We start from the raw sequence: 16,431 nt of genomic DNA on the forward strand, positions 1-16,431 counted from the left end.
GTTTGAAATGCTGTATATATTTATTTCTTAAATACATTCCAAAACACAACCTTTGTCCATCACATCTCTTCACATTCTACCTTTACATTCCCGTTAGTTCTTCTTGATGAGTTTGGCGACGGACGTGAAGGCTTGATGCAGACCGATTCCTTTCAGGGCGCTGCATGCTTGGATCTCCCAACGCAAACAAGGATAGTTATTCAATCGCAGCTGGTCGGAGATCTGATTGCAAGTATGTGGCAATGAAAGACGAGAGGGGCACAAAGGATAGAAGGGGGAAAAAGTGTGTTTTGTCGGTTCAAGCTGATATGTTCCACTGTGCGTCTAGAATTTTTTCTGTGTTCTACCTCCTGTACAGTCATGGCGCCAGGCTGGTCCATCTTGTTGGCCAGAACCATCAACGGAATATCTCGGAACTTTTCTTCACTCAAAACCTTCTTCAATGCCCTCTGAGCCTCCGGCATCCGACGGGGATCGCTGCTGTCAACCACGAAGATCAGCGCCTTGCAATCATCCAGATAGAACCTAAGAAAGATGGCAAAGAGGAAGAGAAAATGGCAAACAGCAGAAATAATCCAGATTACCTCCAGTTGGGCCTCATGCTTTTTTGTCCTCCGACATCCCAAACTGTCAAAGATGTCTTCTTGTCCACATTGAATGATCCTACATTGAATCCAATGGTTGGCGATGTGCTCATCACCTGTCAGGTCACAAGCAGATCACGGTAGCGCACGCAGACAAACCACAATGTCATGTTAGCCAGAGCCTCACCTGGCCAGTTAGCAGTTGAGTCAGCAAAGTCGTTTTTCCCGCAGAGTCCAAACCCATCAGGATCACCTGAATCCATGGTGGACATAGTTTAGCATTTGAGGTCTAAAACTAATAGACCTTTTCACCAGGATGTCAGTCTGCTCCTTAAAAAAGTGGCTATTATCTACTGTTATTCTGAAAAGGTCTGCAGATGTGAGCAGAACCAGTATGTTGGTTAGCTACGGTAGATTGAAATCTCATTTCATTTTAAAATTTGACATCTAATACCCTAGAAATGCCTCTTTATGACCCTGAAGTTAATATTAACATACTATTCCAACAACATGAACAACATCTCTGAAGTTTTTAACATTTAGAAAAGCTAACCCCGCTCACTCTTTGTTCGATCTTCTGCCCTCTGGGAAGAGGCACAGGAGCCTGCGCTCCCGCACCACCAGACTCACCAACAGCTTCATACTCCAGGCTGTTAGGATCCTGAACTCTCTCCCCCTTTCTGCGTAGCGTCCTGTACTTTTGCGCTATGCTTACTGTCTGCTGTATGCACACTTGCTCTGTTTTGCTCCTCTTATTTATTGTGTTACTTGTTTATTTATTATTTATTCATCACTCTTATTATTTATTGTTTGTGCCTTCTTGTTTTTATTTTGTGTCGTTTGCTTGTATGTCTATCGTGTACTATGTCTCGTCACCGTGGGATAGTGGAAACGTAATTTCGGTTTCTTTGTGTGTCTTGGCATGTGAAGAGATTGACAATAAAGCTGACTTTGACTTTTGACTTGACTTTATATATGTGAATGACAGCTGCAACTCACTTTGGCGGAAACACTTGAAATGCTTGTTAAAGCTTGTTCCATTCACGCATTTAAACAGGCAAAAAGTGGCGCCTAACCTGTTTCAGGGTGGATCCGCGTGTCGGTCAAACACGTTAAGCACGTGTGTGTTACCTGTTTGTTAAGTCAACATGCCAAAAATGCCTCGTGTTACCTGTGGACGTTTAGTTGACCCGATTAGTCCCATAAATCCTCTTCTGCTTTTCGTCCCTTAAACATCAGAATCCAGTCACTTTCTTGCTAAGTAATCGTCAACCAAGGTAGGAAGTTACACAAGACATCACAAACTGGTTTGACTGCATTTCTTTATGCAAACGGCACAAAAGCAAACATGTTCTTTCTATTACAAACTGTGTCTACAAATGGATACCCAAAACAATTGTTATGCATGAACCCCAGTTAATCTACATATTTCTGTTTCCGCAATGATCATCCCTGATTTTGATGCAAATGAGGGATGCCACTCGGCTTGGCTGGGAATAAGTCTAACCGTACTTCCATTCCACAAAGGCGAACAAAAGTACAAAACAAATTACATCCTATACATGTCTAGCAAAATAACAAAAGAAAGCGGCGAGCATTAACGAAAACAGATTCAGAGAAGCAAGATAGCTACACGTATGTACATTGAAGGTATAATTTGGGGGCCTCTGCAGATTTCCTTTTTTATCCAGATGAGATGATGTGGAGGAATGATTGTAGGACTTGTAAAAATGCTTCAAGGAATGGTGCCTCGAGTGCAAACTTTACCCCAACTTTAGCATAGGTTACTCAACCTTTTAAGCAACAGGACACCAGCAGTCACAGTAAGCCGCTGCAGAGTATAAAAGCAAATGTTAAGGGAATACCAATGGAAAAGAGGCAATTAATCAAATTTTTTTTTTTTTTTTTTACAAGTATGAGTCAGGTGCAAGGCAACTCCATGCACCGGACCGCCCAGAGAGGCGCAACACAGCCCCAAAGAGGGTAAACTCGACTTGTGTTGGCAAGAAGATTTTTATTTTCACGCCAAGTGCACCGTCTAACTTGGGGCTCTGTGATTGTTTTGTTTTGAAAAGTCTGTTTAAGAACTTTTTTTTTTTTTAAACTACAATAAAAGCATGTGCAAAAAAGTGCAACTATGTATCTGGAAATTATACGTAGGTAGCCACTGTACGGGGACGGGCAAGAGTGGAGGAGCAGGAAGGGGCTGGAGTTGGATGAGGAGGAGCCTGTAAGCGGCTATAAAATGGCGGTTTGTCGTCTCTTAGGTCCTTCTTCCTCACTAAGTGAATACCCCTTGCCATCATGGGTTTCGGTGACCTGAAAGCACCATCTGGACTCAAAGTGCTGAATGATTTCCTAGCGGATCGCAGCTACATAGAAGGGTCAGTGCAGCTGCGGCAGTATACACATCCACATCCAGTTTAAAACGGGTGGATGTCCCAAGAATTCCAACGTGTCCTCGTTACCGGCGGCGCCATTTTGAAAACGCGTGGCTAACGTCTAGCATTTACAAGCTAAACGATGTGAATAAGAACCTAACAGGGAAGTTTAATGTAGTTAATTGAATGCGGCAAACGTATGGTCAAGACTACTTTGAGGACCGATGCGTTGGGTTTTTGCACGTTGCGCTTTGTTGACTAAATGAGATTCTGCAGCTATGAGCCACATGCTAGTGATGAATGCATAGCGTGTCGCTAAAGTCTGGACACGTAGGCATAACATTTCCCACTGTGATTAATTACTTTGGAGTCTTGACCTAATGTTTTCAATATCTATTATCTGAGAGGGCACAATTCGCTTGACTTGGATACAATAATTTCACATTTCTGATTATTTTAGTGCACTCACTCGAGTGCAGTCGTTTGTTAAATGTGATTTTCATTTAGCATACCTGCAATAAAAGTTTATCTATCTGATACCTATTCCCTTCCTCTGTCTATCATCTAAACACTTCTTCAAATACTTTGCTCACAGTCCTGCCATCATGACCAGCATTCACTGCAATAGCGTAGTGTTAATCACAAACAAGACAGATTGTTCCTTAAAAGTATATGCTGTAAGTCACTGTAACGTTTGAACTTTAATATAGGAGAAAAGAAAATGTACTTGAATACCTGTTCAGTTAAATCGCTATTAAAATGTGCACTAGCTAAATGAAAGTAGCACCTATAAATGTTGAAGAAACACTGACTTAATTAAAATGTATTGCAGTGATTCAAACTAAAAGGGAACCTGCTTACCCCCAGTGTTACTGTTACATTGAGGATCATAGATCGATAACTTATCCTCAAAGAAAATCATTGTGGTCAAGCGCTATGCTATATTTAATCCCTGGAAAGGGAAAGAATGTATAGTGAAACAACTCAACGCCAACTCATTTACATGTTTACTGCAAAGCATAATTTGGAATACTTTGCTTCTTTCCAGGATTTATACAGTCTGGTGACAGGACTAACCTCATCTTTATTTGTAGGCATGTGCCTTCCCAGGCAGATGTTGCTGTTTTTGAGGCAATCTCAGCCCCACCCCCATCGGACCTTTGCCATGCCCTACGTTGGTTCAACCATATCAAGTCCTATCAGAGCCAGAAGAATAGGTGTGTACTGTTGCCGTAGTGACAGACAGAAGCTCTCTGGGACTGTAGCTAAACCGCCTGTTTTGTCAGTCTTCCAGGTGTGAAGAAACCTTTGGGTCAATATGGCCCAGCGGGTGTAGGTGACTCCACTGCAGCAGTCGCTCAAAAGGCAGCTGATGACGATGACGACGATGATGTTGATCTGTTTGGCTCTGACGATGAGGTGAGGACGTAACTACAGGGCTATTAATTATTTGTGTTGCTGCCAAACTGCTCCACACTTCTGCCTATTTATCAATAACACAGTGAAAATGAGTGGTGTGAATATTCAGATGTCAACTTGAAATGGTTGGCCTCAACTCGTTAATGCTAACCTGCCATCTGTCGTGTTGTAGGAGGATGCAGAGGCCGCAAGGCTGAAGGAGGAGCGTGTCGCAGCGTATGCCGCCAAGAAATCAACCAGTAAGTGACAACTTTTTTTTTTCTTCCCAGTTTTAAGTTCGACACCAATACCGCTGGTGTCAGTCTTAGGTTTGGACTCTTCATGATGATTATCAAACCATCTTTCGGCTGACGTGTGATGTACGCTATACTTACCTGACAGTGTCCAAGGCATGGCCTAGTATAACTAGCTGTTAAGTTGTTGGTGGTAATTGACCCTGCCCTCCGTCCATTCAGAACCTGCCCTCATTGCCAAATCCTCGATTCTTTTGGATGTCAAACCATGGGATGACGAGACTGACATGGCCAAGTTGGAGGAGTGCGTCCGCAGCATTCAGATGGATGGACTCGTGTGGGGACAATGTAAGCGAGTGGCGGTAGAAGTGTCTCTGGATTTCAGGCCGTGCACCACTTAATGATGATTCTTTCACCATCTTTCGGCTGAAGATTGTGATGCCGCTCAAATTATCTGAAACAATTGGTGGAGTTCAGTTAGCCTCTAAATGTCGACGTGAATCCATCATGTTAATTTGTTGCTGTTCTCCGACAGCAAAACTATTACCAGTGGGATATGGCATCAGAAAGTTGCAGATCAACTGTGTGGTCGAGGACGATAAGGTGAGTAATGGGCTGTCATGACACTGAAGTAAATAAATGTTTCCTTCCTAATGTTCCAGAAAAGTTTTTCTCAAACTTGTTAGACAAAGTATTTGTTAAAAAAATTTTGACTGTCCAAGTACCAATGCAATAAATATTAAAATTCAGTAGTGACTGGACCCAAAAAACATTTGGCAAAGTTTCAACATTAGCACTGTCTCATTTATATAGGAATGGGGAGCTCCTTGAATTATATTTCAATCAAAATGCGTTGCACAATATTGGAAAAACTCTAAATATTTTAAAAACTTCTACAAGTTTAAACACAACAAATTCAGATCAACTGAGTAGATTCAATCGATTTGCTGCTGTTGTGCATGCCTACCTATAATAGATTTGTATCAAATCTTTTTCAAATCTTTTCTGGTCTCTCACTTCTAGTTTTTTTTTGTTTTGTTTTTCCCCTCCCCTCCTTTGCTTCAGGTGGGCACTGACATTCTGGAGGAGCAAATCACAGCATTTGAGGATTTTGTCCAGTCGATGGACGTTGCTGCTTTTAACAAAATCTGAAAAAAAAAAAAAAATAAAGCACTTGAATATAGTTGGTTTATGATGTAATTTTTTGTGTAATGAGTTTGTAGCACTTGACCAAGCTGCTTCAATGTTTTGGGCTATAAATTATATTGAAATGGGTGTTGATGGCATTTTATCCTTAAAATAAATCATATTCAGATGAGAAAAAATGTATTTTCACGATAAAAGACAAAATCGATTTACAATTAAGGTCTCCCGTCATAAAAAAAACCTAGGTTTTTCGTTTTCTGGGCGCTGCTCTGATTCTTATGAAGTTTGAAATTAAGCAAAGTGTATTTCTCCATTTGGCCTTTTGGTGGCGTCAGACACGAGTGCAATCGAGTGGTAAGCTGCAGAAGAAGGAAACAGCGGAAACTGACACGCAAGCCAAAAGCGCGCGTTGGAAGATGATTTCGTACTGTCCGAAAGTAAAACAGGTAAATAAAATGCTCTTTTAGATATCTATTATGAACTAAGCCATTTTAAATGACTTAGTTACATTACAGCACGACTGTGATGAAGAACCGATTTAAAAGGCGTAACGTATGAAACCATGTCACGTGGTTATTTCAGGCTAACGCGGGTCCGAAGCCAGTAAATTGCCACAGACCCAACTCCGGGAGCGATACTTAATTGATGTACCTCACTTAATGTCGAGCCTTGGGCAACCTACACAGCTGTGCAACTGTCCTCGTGTAGAACAAGGCATCGCCAACTTTTTTTCCGTCCAGGGACCCCCTACTTATAAACGGGCATTATATGGGGGCCAGTTTCGCTCAATCCCACCTACCATGCGTGCACACCTGACTGTCAGAATGATGCTTTCAAACTCAATCGTTATGACGTAATCTTTCTCTGTGGCAAAGTTGAAGAATTGTGGTTGTAAACAAACCTTTTCATGTCATATGACAAGCGCAGCTACACAAATCTTTTGGCGCACTCCGATTTTAGGGCTCATAGACCCCCCCCCCCCCCCCCCCCCCCCTTATCAAAGAGACACTGTTTCGTGTAAATCACACCTCCCATAAAAAAAACACTTTGCAAGACCCTATATGTTTTCTTTAAAATATAAAAGTATACAGAATTGAGAATACAGCAACATCCAAGAATAATTTGAATGAAAAATAACTGTTCAAATTTATTTATTCATTAATAGTTTTTTTTTTTTAAAACAATAAGGCCAAATCTTCAGATTTGACAACAGTCAGCCGTTTGTCTTTCTATGTCAATGATATGTTTGTCACAGTGGAAATATTTTACAAAGTAAAGAAAATAATAGATGGTGACAAATAATGACAAATTACATTGAATGGATATGTGTATCACAGGATGTGGGCGGAGTCTCAGCCAGGGCCATCCAGATGCACACCACGTGGACCAGGATACTGCACTTACTGCAGAGTCTTCTACAATGACCTAAATCAGGTGACATGTGATCTTGTTCATGTGGCATGTGTTGCGGTTCGCAATTTGAAGACTGCGGTTTTAGTAGGGGGAAAAAAAGATTATTTTGTTTGTGTAACTTGATCACAAGTCACACATACTTCTGGGTGACGATACTTTCAATGTAACTTCTAGTAAACAACAAATCTTTTGTCATTTGTCCATGACAGCATGATTGAGAAAACAGGTTAGAAGGCTTAAATGCTGATTGCAAGACTTCTCTACTCCCCGTAGTCTTATTGTGTAAACTATCAGTTGAAAGTGAGCTACTCAGAGAGATACATTTATTTTAATTGCAACAGACATAGACTCAGCGGAAATTCTGATTTTGTTAATGTGATCATTCAAGTACTACAGTAACTAACTTTTCTGTTACTCAGAATTTGATTGCACTAATGTTCTAATTTGACGGCGAAAATGGATAGCGGGTCGTTGCTAGCAAGTTATGTTTTCTTAAAATTTCGAGACCTATCCAAACATATTCTACATACCCTCAATAAATCTAGAGAATTAGTGTTCTGTTTAGTTTGCATGTTAAATCTGTTGGGACCATTATGACTATAAAATTCTGTTGATTGTTCTCAGCACTTGGCCAGTCTCAAACACCTGGATCAGGTTCAAGCGTCCTCCATTGGCTCCTCCAGTTGTTCCTTTGCTGACAGCAGCCAAGCCAAGGGCACTCTGCTGGAGCGATTCCTACAGGATGTCCTGTTGCACCACCCCCACTGCTACAATGACCCCAGGTAACAAATCCCAAATATGGGATATCCCAAATTGTCATTGTTGAAGTGAAATGTAAAACGTTCTTTACACAATGTCAGTTGGCCATTCATGGGCAAAGATAAAATAATCCAGTATGCTTACAAAAACGGCAAAGCCTAAGATGTCAAATGTCTGAATGATACCCGAAACAAAATCAGAATAAGGAATTGCTGACAAAGCATATTCTGCCTTTAACAATGTTTGATGATGGATTGTGCTGTATGTTTGTGTCCCTAGACCGTCTCACGCAGACCTCCCGTCCATCCCCACTCCTCTTTTGCCCAGGGAGGAACTTGATGAAGTCTGTTGTTCTGGCGATGACGACTTATCATTGGGGACACGAGATCGCCTGCCTAGCTCTAACAACGTATCAACTAATCAAGACGATGATCTCGGCCCTTGTAGTCAATTCGAGAAGAGACTATCGGAGGGAGCAGGTCGGGAGAAGCCTACTACACAAGCAAAAGAGCAAGAGGAGGCAAGAACCATCTACTCGAGGCATACAAATGTGCCTAAACATCAGGCCCCTCTGCCCGTGCACAGGAAAGCACACAGGAAGACTGACAGGAGGAAAAGCAGCAAGTCTCTGACTTCTGCGCTTTCACCCAAGGGCCCACATCCAGGTACATCTCCCCCACGTCTCTCTGTGTCACAGCCTTGGCACAGCTGGCAGAAGGAGCGTTGGGCCGCTTTGAAAGAGGAGGTCTTCTCAGTGCCAGGCGGTGACCTTGTGGACCAAACTATTGAGGAGGTTGGTTCCAATTGTAAAGGATGGAAAAAAAAAATCTTTAGAAAGTCTCCAAGAAATTACCATGTGAAATTTGTAAGTTGATTCTAGTCATTATGTATGTATGTTTTTTAATTCATCGACATTACCATCGGCCTAAGAAAATTCCTCTTCTCCTCTCCCCCCAAATCTCTTATTGATATGAATGCTATGTGTTGGTGTCGGCCTCCAGGTTATCCAAACATGTTGCCATGGCGACAGCTTGACTTCCTTTCCGCTTGAGGAGACAGACAGCTTCCACATCAGTCTGCCGCACTCTTTTGAAACACAGAGTGATTGGGACTCACCTGGACAGGTGAGCGAAGAAGGAAAAGGTTGGGCGAGCCAGCTTTGTATATTCAAGGGTTGTTTCAATAGCTTGTCTATCAATAGTCAGGGCTCTGGAGTGCCTTCCCACTCACCATCAAGTGTGAAATGAAACAATCACGTCAATATTTTGTTAGCTGGCTGAAAATGTCTGAGAGGCCAATGTAAGAAACATTTTCTAAAAAAAAAAAAAAAACCAAAAAACAAGGAACTTTTTAAAATTGTGACACAAAAATACACAATATCTCCTCTAAGGTTAGAAATGTGTTCCCAGGTAGACTCGTGTGTCCCGCTGGTCCAGACGCAGGGGAGGGATATCAGCCATCTGACTGATGCTCAGGTGGACTTGACGGACCAGGTGTACTCCACTCAGCTGGAATCCGTCCTCCACACCAAGCCGCGAGCAGTCAAACACAGAGTATGCAGGACTGTGCCAAGAGAAATGCCAAAGCATTTGCCAGAGTCCTTCCAAGGGAAGACATGGTCCCAGATCGAAGAGGAAGATGAGAAGAAGGTTGATGAGCTGGTACGACAGTTCCGACAAGGTCGTTTTGTCTGCTACTTTGACAGTGAATCCCCTGCCAGGTAACAGAACGTTTTAGTCACACTTCTGAAAATACACTACATAAAACTTCTCCGTTTAAATGCTTTCATTTACTGTGTATAACTTGGCTAAGTACTTCAGCTTCTCATATTGAACAACATGCACGTTGGGTTTATTGAAGACTTTAAATGGTTTGTCTGGGTAAGTTTGAATTATAGTGTCTGTGAACAGATGGATCTTTTTAACTTAGCATATTACGATTTATTGTTGTAAACTTACATATGTTTGGTTTGCTCATTTTGCCGACGTTCTACTTACAAGGAGCAAGAGCAAAAACGTGAACGCACCTGAGCAAACAGTGGCAAAGTCAGACATGGGCCTCTTTCCTTTAATGGATCATCATGAAGAAGAAGTCCCAAGGAGGAGGGACTTCAGGATGGCATCCAGGTGTCAGGTGAGCATGACAGAAACATCTACAAATAGGTAGAGGTGGCAAATATACTCACACTTTTTAATTGATAGGGGTACAAATAAGCTTTAATTAGCTTCTGTGGGGTGTTTCTTCTGACCATACGGTAAACTTCAGGCTGCTTTCACAGTGGTGAATGTGCCGGTGTAATATTTGACATCTAAATAAAGTGAAAGAATTAGTTTTGATAATGTAATTCCTTTGTTTTTACAACGCATGATATGAAGGAGTGCTATGTTCCGGTTTATTCCTGGTCATTCACAAAAACCCGTTAATTCTCATCTCAACGGGTTTCCAATATTTAATAAGTTCCTGGAAATTTTCAACCCTACTTCTCGCCACAGCAAATAGTTTTTCTTCGGAAATATTATTTAATTTTTTTTTTTTTTCCCCCCCAGGTGGTCAAAGTGAGTCACGCCACTCAGACCGTCCGCTTGGTCGTCCCAACTGTCTGTCAAATAGCCCCGGAGGCCACGCCCACGAGAGTCCATCCAGGCGATCGGGCCGGAGCGGAAAAGACTCCCGAGGTCCGATGGTCTCGCCTGCCGCCCTCGTACTCGCCCGTCATCACACCGCTGCAGTCGAGCACGTCTCTGGTTTACCTTCTCTGCTCCCCTACTTTTCCCACCACCACCTACACACCCACCGCAAGCCCCACCTCCAAACGCAGTCGCAAAAGAAAACGCCCACCTGACTTTCACAGACTCAAGGTAAAATATAAACAATTTCCTGTGCGCTATTATGACCACCGCAGCAATCGCATCATCAAGAACCCGCCCAAAGGTTTCAAGGTGGGTAAAAGCTCTACCCCCGCCAACCCCTTGCCGACACATGTACGTCAGCTGTTTCGTAGTCTGAGCCCGGACCTGAACACTGAGAGGCGGTCCGGGCAGGGTGGCTCGGATTCTCCCAGGGTCAAAAGTCAGAAGCTGTCGAGCACTGTCATCACAGACTCGGCACAGAATCGTAAACACGAAACCGCTCCTTCGGTGGATCAAAGTCACTCAGAGGAAGTAAGAGTAGGTGGCAAAGAAAGGCCGAGGCCCCGTAAGAGAAGAGTAAGAGTTCAGACCACACCTCCACCACCCAGGAGAGGTGGACTCCGTCAAAAGGGCCCTGCACCCCAGCCCTCTACAGAACCAAACCTCCGACGAGGGCGGTCTCAGAGGAGGAGGGGCTGTGAAAAGACTCACAAGTAGCACATTCGTTAAGTCAACACTGAAGGACCATTTTAAAATAAAAAGTGATATTTTTTTGTTGAAAAAAAACATGTCTTTTTAGCCGCTCATTTACATGACACAACAAACAGAAAAAATATTTTTGAATTGAGATGACATCAGTGATATATATCCCGGAGACAGAAATGCCTTTGACACCATTGATGTCGAAGGATGGTTTCCAGTGGCATAAACCTTTTCTTCTCTGTCTAAATGGGGATTTGCCTCAAACTGTCCACCAGGCAGAGTAAAGAGTCTCCAACTTGGTCCGCAGCCTCAATAAGTGCCAAAGCCTTATCACCTCAGAAAAAAAAAGGGGAAAAAAATACAAGTTGTGACAATACAACACTAAATTATAGTTTTGCAATGGGTATAGGGGGACAAATACTGTATACAGTACTAAAGTTGAGTTTTCACATTGATACTCTTATTTTTGGCAACTTACACTTTGACTCAACTATTATGAGGAAAAATCTTTACTTGTTAAAATTATGATTTGTAGCAAACCAAAAGAAACACAGCACTCTAATCTACCAAAATAAACCCAGTCATGACAGTAAAACAACAAAGACATTTTGACAAATGTTTTGCTTGAGTTCAATGGACATTGTGTCGCTCGCTCCTTGTAGTGTGGGCCCCACGGCCACTTGAAGGCAGTATAATGCAGGCGTACGATATAGTACATAAAGATGGTAAGCCGCAGTGAGTATTGTTTTGTGTACTGCAAAACTTAGGCTATTCATAAGCCTGTCTAGGGCATTTGGGATTGTTTATTAGCATTAAGCTAGTTAGACTTTGCTAAGGTGTTGTAGTTGATTTAAATATGAAAATACCGTAATTTTCGGAGTATAAGTCGCACCGGAGTATAAGTCGCACCAGCCATAAAATGCCCAAAAAAGTGAAAAAAAAACATATATGTATATAAGTCGCTCCTGAGTATAAGTCGCCCCCCCACCCAAACTATGAAAAAAACCGCGACTTATAGTCCGGAAATTACGGTAGTTGGATTCGTTGGACTTTGCTAAGGTGTTGTGGTTGTTTTAGATACATATGAAAATTGTCTTTGTTTAGTTTAGTTTGAGTCTAAACCTCTATTGGGAGTGGCAGTAAACTGCTTGAAGGCTTTTGTTCAAGAATTATCTGCCAAACAGATTTTTTAAATTGATGTACAGACAATGTTAAGATTATTTCTAGACGGCAACTCAGAGATATACCAAAGTTGTCTTCTGCTAAGACATGTATTTTTAATCAGGTATCACCTTAATGTTCTTTATACAAGACTGATAATTTATATGCAAAGAAACAGATATCTGTTTTACCTGATAGTTCATCCTTCCTCCTGCCAGTCCCAAAGACACTTATTAATCGGTCCATCGTTTGCTCCAGCATCTCTTCTGGACTACAAGGTCTACAAGCCTGTTCATCAGCCATACCTTTGTCCACCTCCTTTAGTACATCCTCTTGTTGAATGGATTGACAAAGATGGCTGTTACCAGCACACTTCTCCTCATATTGGATGTCATGTGACCAATCTTGGTTTATTGTTGTGAGTGAACTTCCCTCACTCTCACTCCCCTCGTCTGTCTTCAACATGAAATCTTCGTTTTTATCTTCATCTACGCAGGTGTCTACGTCAGACGTTGGTGTGATGGTTCCTTTGTCTATGTTTTCCGTGTTCTCCATCTCATTCTGGTGTTGCGGCACATTATTGGCAGATTGCTGTAGTTCCAGCTTGTTCAGTGTCTGAAGAATGAAAATGTTCATGGGTGAAGGTAAACACTCTTACAGAACCTAAACAACAACCATCCAATCGGGAATTTTCTTCTTGAGCTATGTCTGTGCTAATGTGTTCACCTGAGTGAGGGTCGTCTGCAGATGGATGTTATGTTCCTTAACTGTTTCCATGGTAACCTCCATCTCCGCACATCGTTCCTTCAGCATACACTGTTCGGATTGGACAGCGAGATGCCACACCTGCAGCTGCTCTTCCAGAAGCCTCCAACAAAGAACAAATCAAATGTGGATGAATACGCATCCTGCCATCTAATTGGCTTTTTAACATTGGAAGGGTTTTATTTTCCACTTACCGTTTGTCTTTGTGCAGGTTCCTGACTTCAGTGAGCAGAGTGGATACTTCCAACTTAGAATGCAAAACAAATGGCCATCAGATATCCATTTTAGAAAACATCCGTGGCATTAATCAGCAACAACAACAAAAAGAAAATATCAGTCACTCAGTGATCATGTTAATCATGTCTTGAAATCCTACCACATTTGCTTTTGAATCAGCTAACCTGTTGGAATGTAAATTGCGACCAATGTTCCATTTATCTTAGACCCAATTTACATGACATAACATCTGCCTTTCGACGGACACATTGGTAGAGAAGTAGGCTAAAATCAACATTCAAGCCACAGCCTGTTTTCTCCATTGCACTGCCGATCAAATGACAAAGAGCAGTTTGTTTACGAGTAATGACGTCTGACCTATTGCCACTCGAAATAATTTGTGACGTCACGGTCATTCTCTGTTGTGTAGCCAGACTTTCGGATGGGAGGTCATCAGAGGTCACCTGTTCTGGCAGTGTCTCCTCAGTCTGAAGGGACTTGGATGAAAAGGATTGAAGTTGTACCGTGGAATCATGGGAAACACAGACAATGGAAGAGGTGCTCCCACATTCTTGGAGAGTGGCAGCAGAATGGACAGGTGGCGCACTGGTAAACAAATTTGGATTTGACTGGACTGACATTGGTTAGGTGGATAGTCATAAAACCTGGCTCACGTCTTATGGCTGTCCTTTGCTTCCTCCCTCGTTGGACTCTTTGCGATGTCAGCTCCTCTTTGAGTAGATCGTCGTGGTAACAGGGAGTGACGAGCACGGTGCACAATTGAAGAGAAAGTCTCTCGCCATGTGGGCTGACAGGGAGAAGGTTTGTAGTAGGTTTGTTGCTTCATTCAACCAACTTTGTGCCTCTTTCCAAATTTTCTCTGTACACTTCACGTCCCCTGTCTCTCAACTCTTACCGGTGTGCAGAACTCCATCACTGGGTGGTGACTCTTGTGTTTGCGTGTCTGTTGCTCCGACAAGAAGCAACTCTGACATATGTGGACTTTCAGACACTTCACACAGCGATACCTGAATCCACACACACTTTATTTATCAATAGTGAGTAATGAAGGATAGTGAAAAAAAGATGGTTACACTCACCTGAGTCCACTGATGGGAAATATCTTGCAGATATGACAGCGGACGGGGTGAACGACCTTCTGACTTATGAACAGGCGATAGAGAACAGGTAACCATAGCAACAAACGAGGCTCACTCTGCAGCCATGATAAAACGTGTTCCCTGTTTACGGTGGAGGTCAGCACCTGTGAAAATTTGTGTAACCATGATGACCAGTGGCAACTTCCAGAATCTACATCATGGTTCATAAGTATAGGGATTTATTTCCTTACTCACAAACAACAAGTGAAGGTGGCTGAAGTGGTGATGACGTGTTAATAAAACTCCAAATAGGTGAAGAAATATTTTTTTCCTCACCTCGTGAAAACATGACTTCACTGCTTCTTCAACAGCCCCAAACACTCCTTCCTCCTGGATGACCGCGGGAACCTGAACATGCGTTACAGGAGTCAGATGACGAGAGCATGATGGGAAATGTAGTTAGTTTGGATTACCTGGTTGACATCCTCCAATAAGGATCGAAGAGATGACCTACTGATGGATCCGGAAGCACTTGCTGCTGTACACACCAGGGCTGAGACACAGTCACTCGTGTTAGTAAGTGCATTTTGTCAAAAATAACAATTATTTTCAAAGAAACACATTTCCCACCTCCATATTTCAGCAGGAGTGTTTCTGCCGATAAACAGATGAGAGCAATACGGAGAGAAACGGCACGTATATGACCCAACTGATTCCTGAAACACACACACAGTCCACACTTAATTGAACAAACACGCACAAACCAAGCGGCAGGCGCACTCTTCAACTTTTTTTGCGAGTAGCGTAGTAATGAGTTGTTAAAGAGTGAGACATATTTTCTTTGTGAGGGCCACACACCAGCATTCAATCTGCCAATAAGATTTTACCCATCAAACATCTTGAATATAAGACTGCTCAATTTCTCGGCCGACTCCACGGTGGAGTGATCTGCAAATTCCGGTGACACACTTCTGAACATCTTCTTCAGCTGCTGGGTGACTTCATCCATGCATAGGACAGAATCCCGCTGCCGCTTGCCTCTGCCCCCCGGGTCAAGGGCGGCCTCGATGTGGCGGGTCAACACAACATCCACTGGAAGCACGACAAAGAATGCATTTCTCAAATCAGCGAGTAACTTCATGTCAAAAAGGCGTTAGCAACCACCAAACCAAGAATGAAGTAAAAATGAAACACGCTGACTGTGACAAATGTTCTGTAGACTTTCAAGCTTCATTGCAACTCTGTAGGCTGGGGGGCGGATTTTGTTGAAGTCCTCTAGCCCTGAAACTGGACACAAAGAAAGAAAGAAACAAACTTATATAAACCTTACAAATAAATGCCCTGTACATTATTTGGCCGAGAATTGGTGTCACAATGTCATAACCCTTTAAGCGATGGCTATTTGAAAAAAACAAAACAAAAGAAACAACTTACTGAGACCGTTGACGTCCATGACAGGTTACAGTCTGAAAATGAGATAAGAATGTAAAACCTGTCGACTTTTTTATACGTATATTCATTTGAGCAGAGACTCATTCACCTGCAGCCTTCCTAGCATTGAGTCGAGCAGAAGCTGTTAAATTTTTAATGCCATTTTGGTTTCCTCTGTCATCACAGCTGCTGCTCACCTGTCTGCTTCGGACCAATGGACAGCCAGAACGACTGATGACATCATACGGGTGGAAGAGGAGGTGAGGGGCATCAAAGTCAGGTTTGTAGCTGAAGCAAACAATCTGTGTCACTCAGTAGCATCTTTGTTTGCGTTGGCGCTGCAGACCCTTGTCTCGGCTCACACTGGCCATTTGTGTCTTCTATGCTTTCTTTGTCCCATGGCACCATGACACACTCAAACATTTCTTCTCCTTAGATCAATGAGCTTGTGACGAGGTCAGCGTGGTGCCACTCTGATCCAGACCCCAGCT

At 42.6% G+C, this 16,431-nt stretch overlaps 4 protein-coding genes and 1 long non-coding RNA gene across 7 annotated transcripts; 3 read left to right on the forward strand and 2 right to left on the reverse strand.

Moving 5' to 3' along the window:
- Nucleotide 1: 1 nt before the first annotated feature.
- On the reverse strand, nt 2–2,117 carry arl11 (ADP-ribosylation factor-like 11). Of its 3 annotated transcripts, none has more exons than XM_037246473.1 (5): nt 1,756–2,117; nt 772–837; nt 585–700; nt 348–525; nt 2–222 (listed from the first exon to the last, which is right to left on the reverse strand). In XM_037246473.1, the coding sequence occupies exons 1-5, from the start codon at nt 1,786–1,788 to the stop codon at nt 94–96; spliced, it is 522 nt and encodes a 173-aa protein (XP_037102368.1). In that variant the 5' UTR covers nt 1,789–2,117; the 3' UTR covers nt 2–93. The 3 variants fall into 3 exon arrangements, with proteins under 3 accessions (XP_037102368.1, XP_037102369.1, XP_037102370.1); XM_037246474.1 differs by having other exon boundaries at nt 1,716–1,869; XM_037246475.1 differs by having other exon boundaries at nt 1,661–1,787.
- LOC119119831 lies at nt 1,764–2,652 on the forward strand. The gene is made up of 3 exons (XR_005097401.1): nt 1,764–1,861; nt 2,276–2,407; nt 2,499–2,652. It is a non-coding gene; the product is annotated as an uncharacterized LOC119119831 (long non-coding RNA).
- Nucleotides 2,653–2,809: 157 nt separating this feature from the next.
- Nucleotides 2,810–5,800, forward strand: eef1b2 (eukaryotic translation elongation factor 1 beta 2). Its single transcript, XM_037246472.1, has 7 exons — nt 2,810–2,968; nt 4,060–4,182; nt 4,252–4,384; nt 4,557–4,623; nt 4,840–4,965; nt 5,153–5,220; nt 5,683–5,800. The coding sequence occupies exons 1-7, from the start codon at nt 2,889–2,891 to the stop codon at nt 5,767–5,769; spliced, it is 684 nt and encodes a 227-aa protein (XP_037102367.1). The 5' UTR covers nt 2,810–2,888; the 3' UTR covers nt 5,770–5,800.
- Nucleotides 5,801–5,920: 120 nt separating this feature from the next.
- zdbf2 (zinc finger, DBF-type containing 2) lies at nt 5,921–11,525 on the forward strand. Its single transcript, XM_037246466.1, has 8 exons — nt 5,921–6,209; nt 7,101–7,197; nt 7,801–7,958; nt 8,215–8,728; nt 8,937–9,059; nt 9,345–9,655; nt 9,936–10,068; nt 10,482–11,525. The coding sequence occupies exons 2-8, from the start codon at nt 7,102–7,104 to the stop codon at nt 11,280–11,282; spliced, it is 2,136 nt and encodes a 711-aa protein (XP_037102361.1). The 5' UTR covers nt 5,921–6,209; nt 7,101; the 3' UTR covers nt 11,283–11,525.
- On the reverse strand, nt 11,346–16,281 carry dytn (dystrotelin). The gene is made up of 15 exons (XM_037246467.1): nt 16,050–16,281; nt 15,944–15,975; nt 15,710–15,796; nt 15,397–15,601; nt 15,140–15,225; nt 14,983–15,062; nt 14,846–14,917; nt 14,510–14,673; nt 14,326–14,437; nt 14,084–14,217; nt 13,874–14,015; nt 13,388–13,440; nt 13,155–13,296; nt 12,620–13,043; nt 11,346–11,601 (listed from the first exon to the last, which is right to left on the reverse strand). Exons 2-15 carry the CDS (start codon nt 15,960–15,962, stop codon nt 11,510–11,512), a joined length of 1,812 nt encoding a protein of 603 aa, XP_037102362.1. The 5' UTR covers nt 15,963–15,975; nt 16,050–16,281; the 3' UTR covers nt 11,346–11,509.
- Nucleotides 16,282–16,431: the final 150 nt, after the last annotated feature.

Source organism: Syngnathus acus, chromosome 2 (genome assembly GCF_901709675.1).
Source record: "Syngnathus acus chromosome 2, fSynAcu1.2, whole genome shotgun sequence".
NCBI lineage: Eukaryota > Metazoa > Chordata > Actinopteri > Syngnathiformes > Syngnathidae > Syngnathus > Syngnathus acus.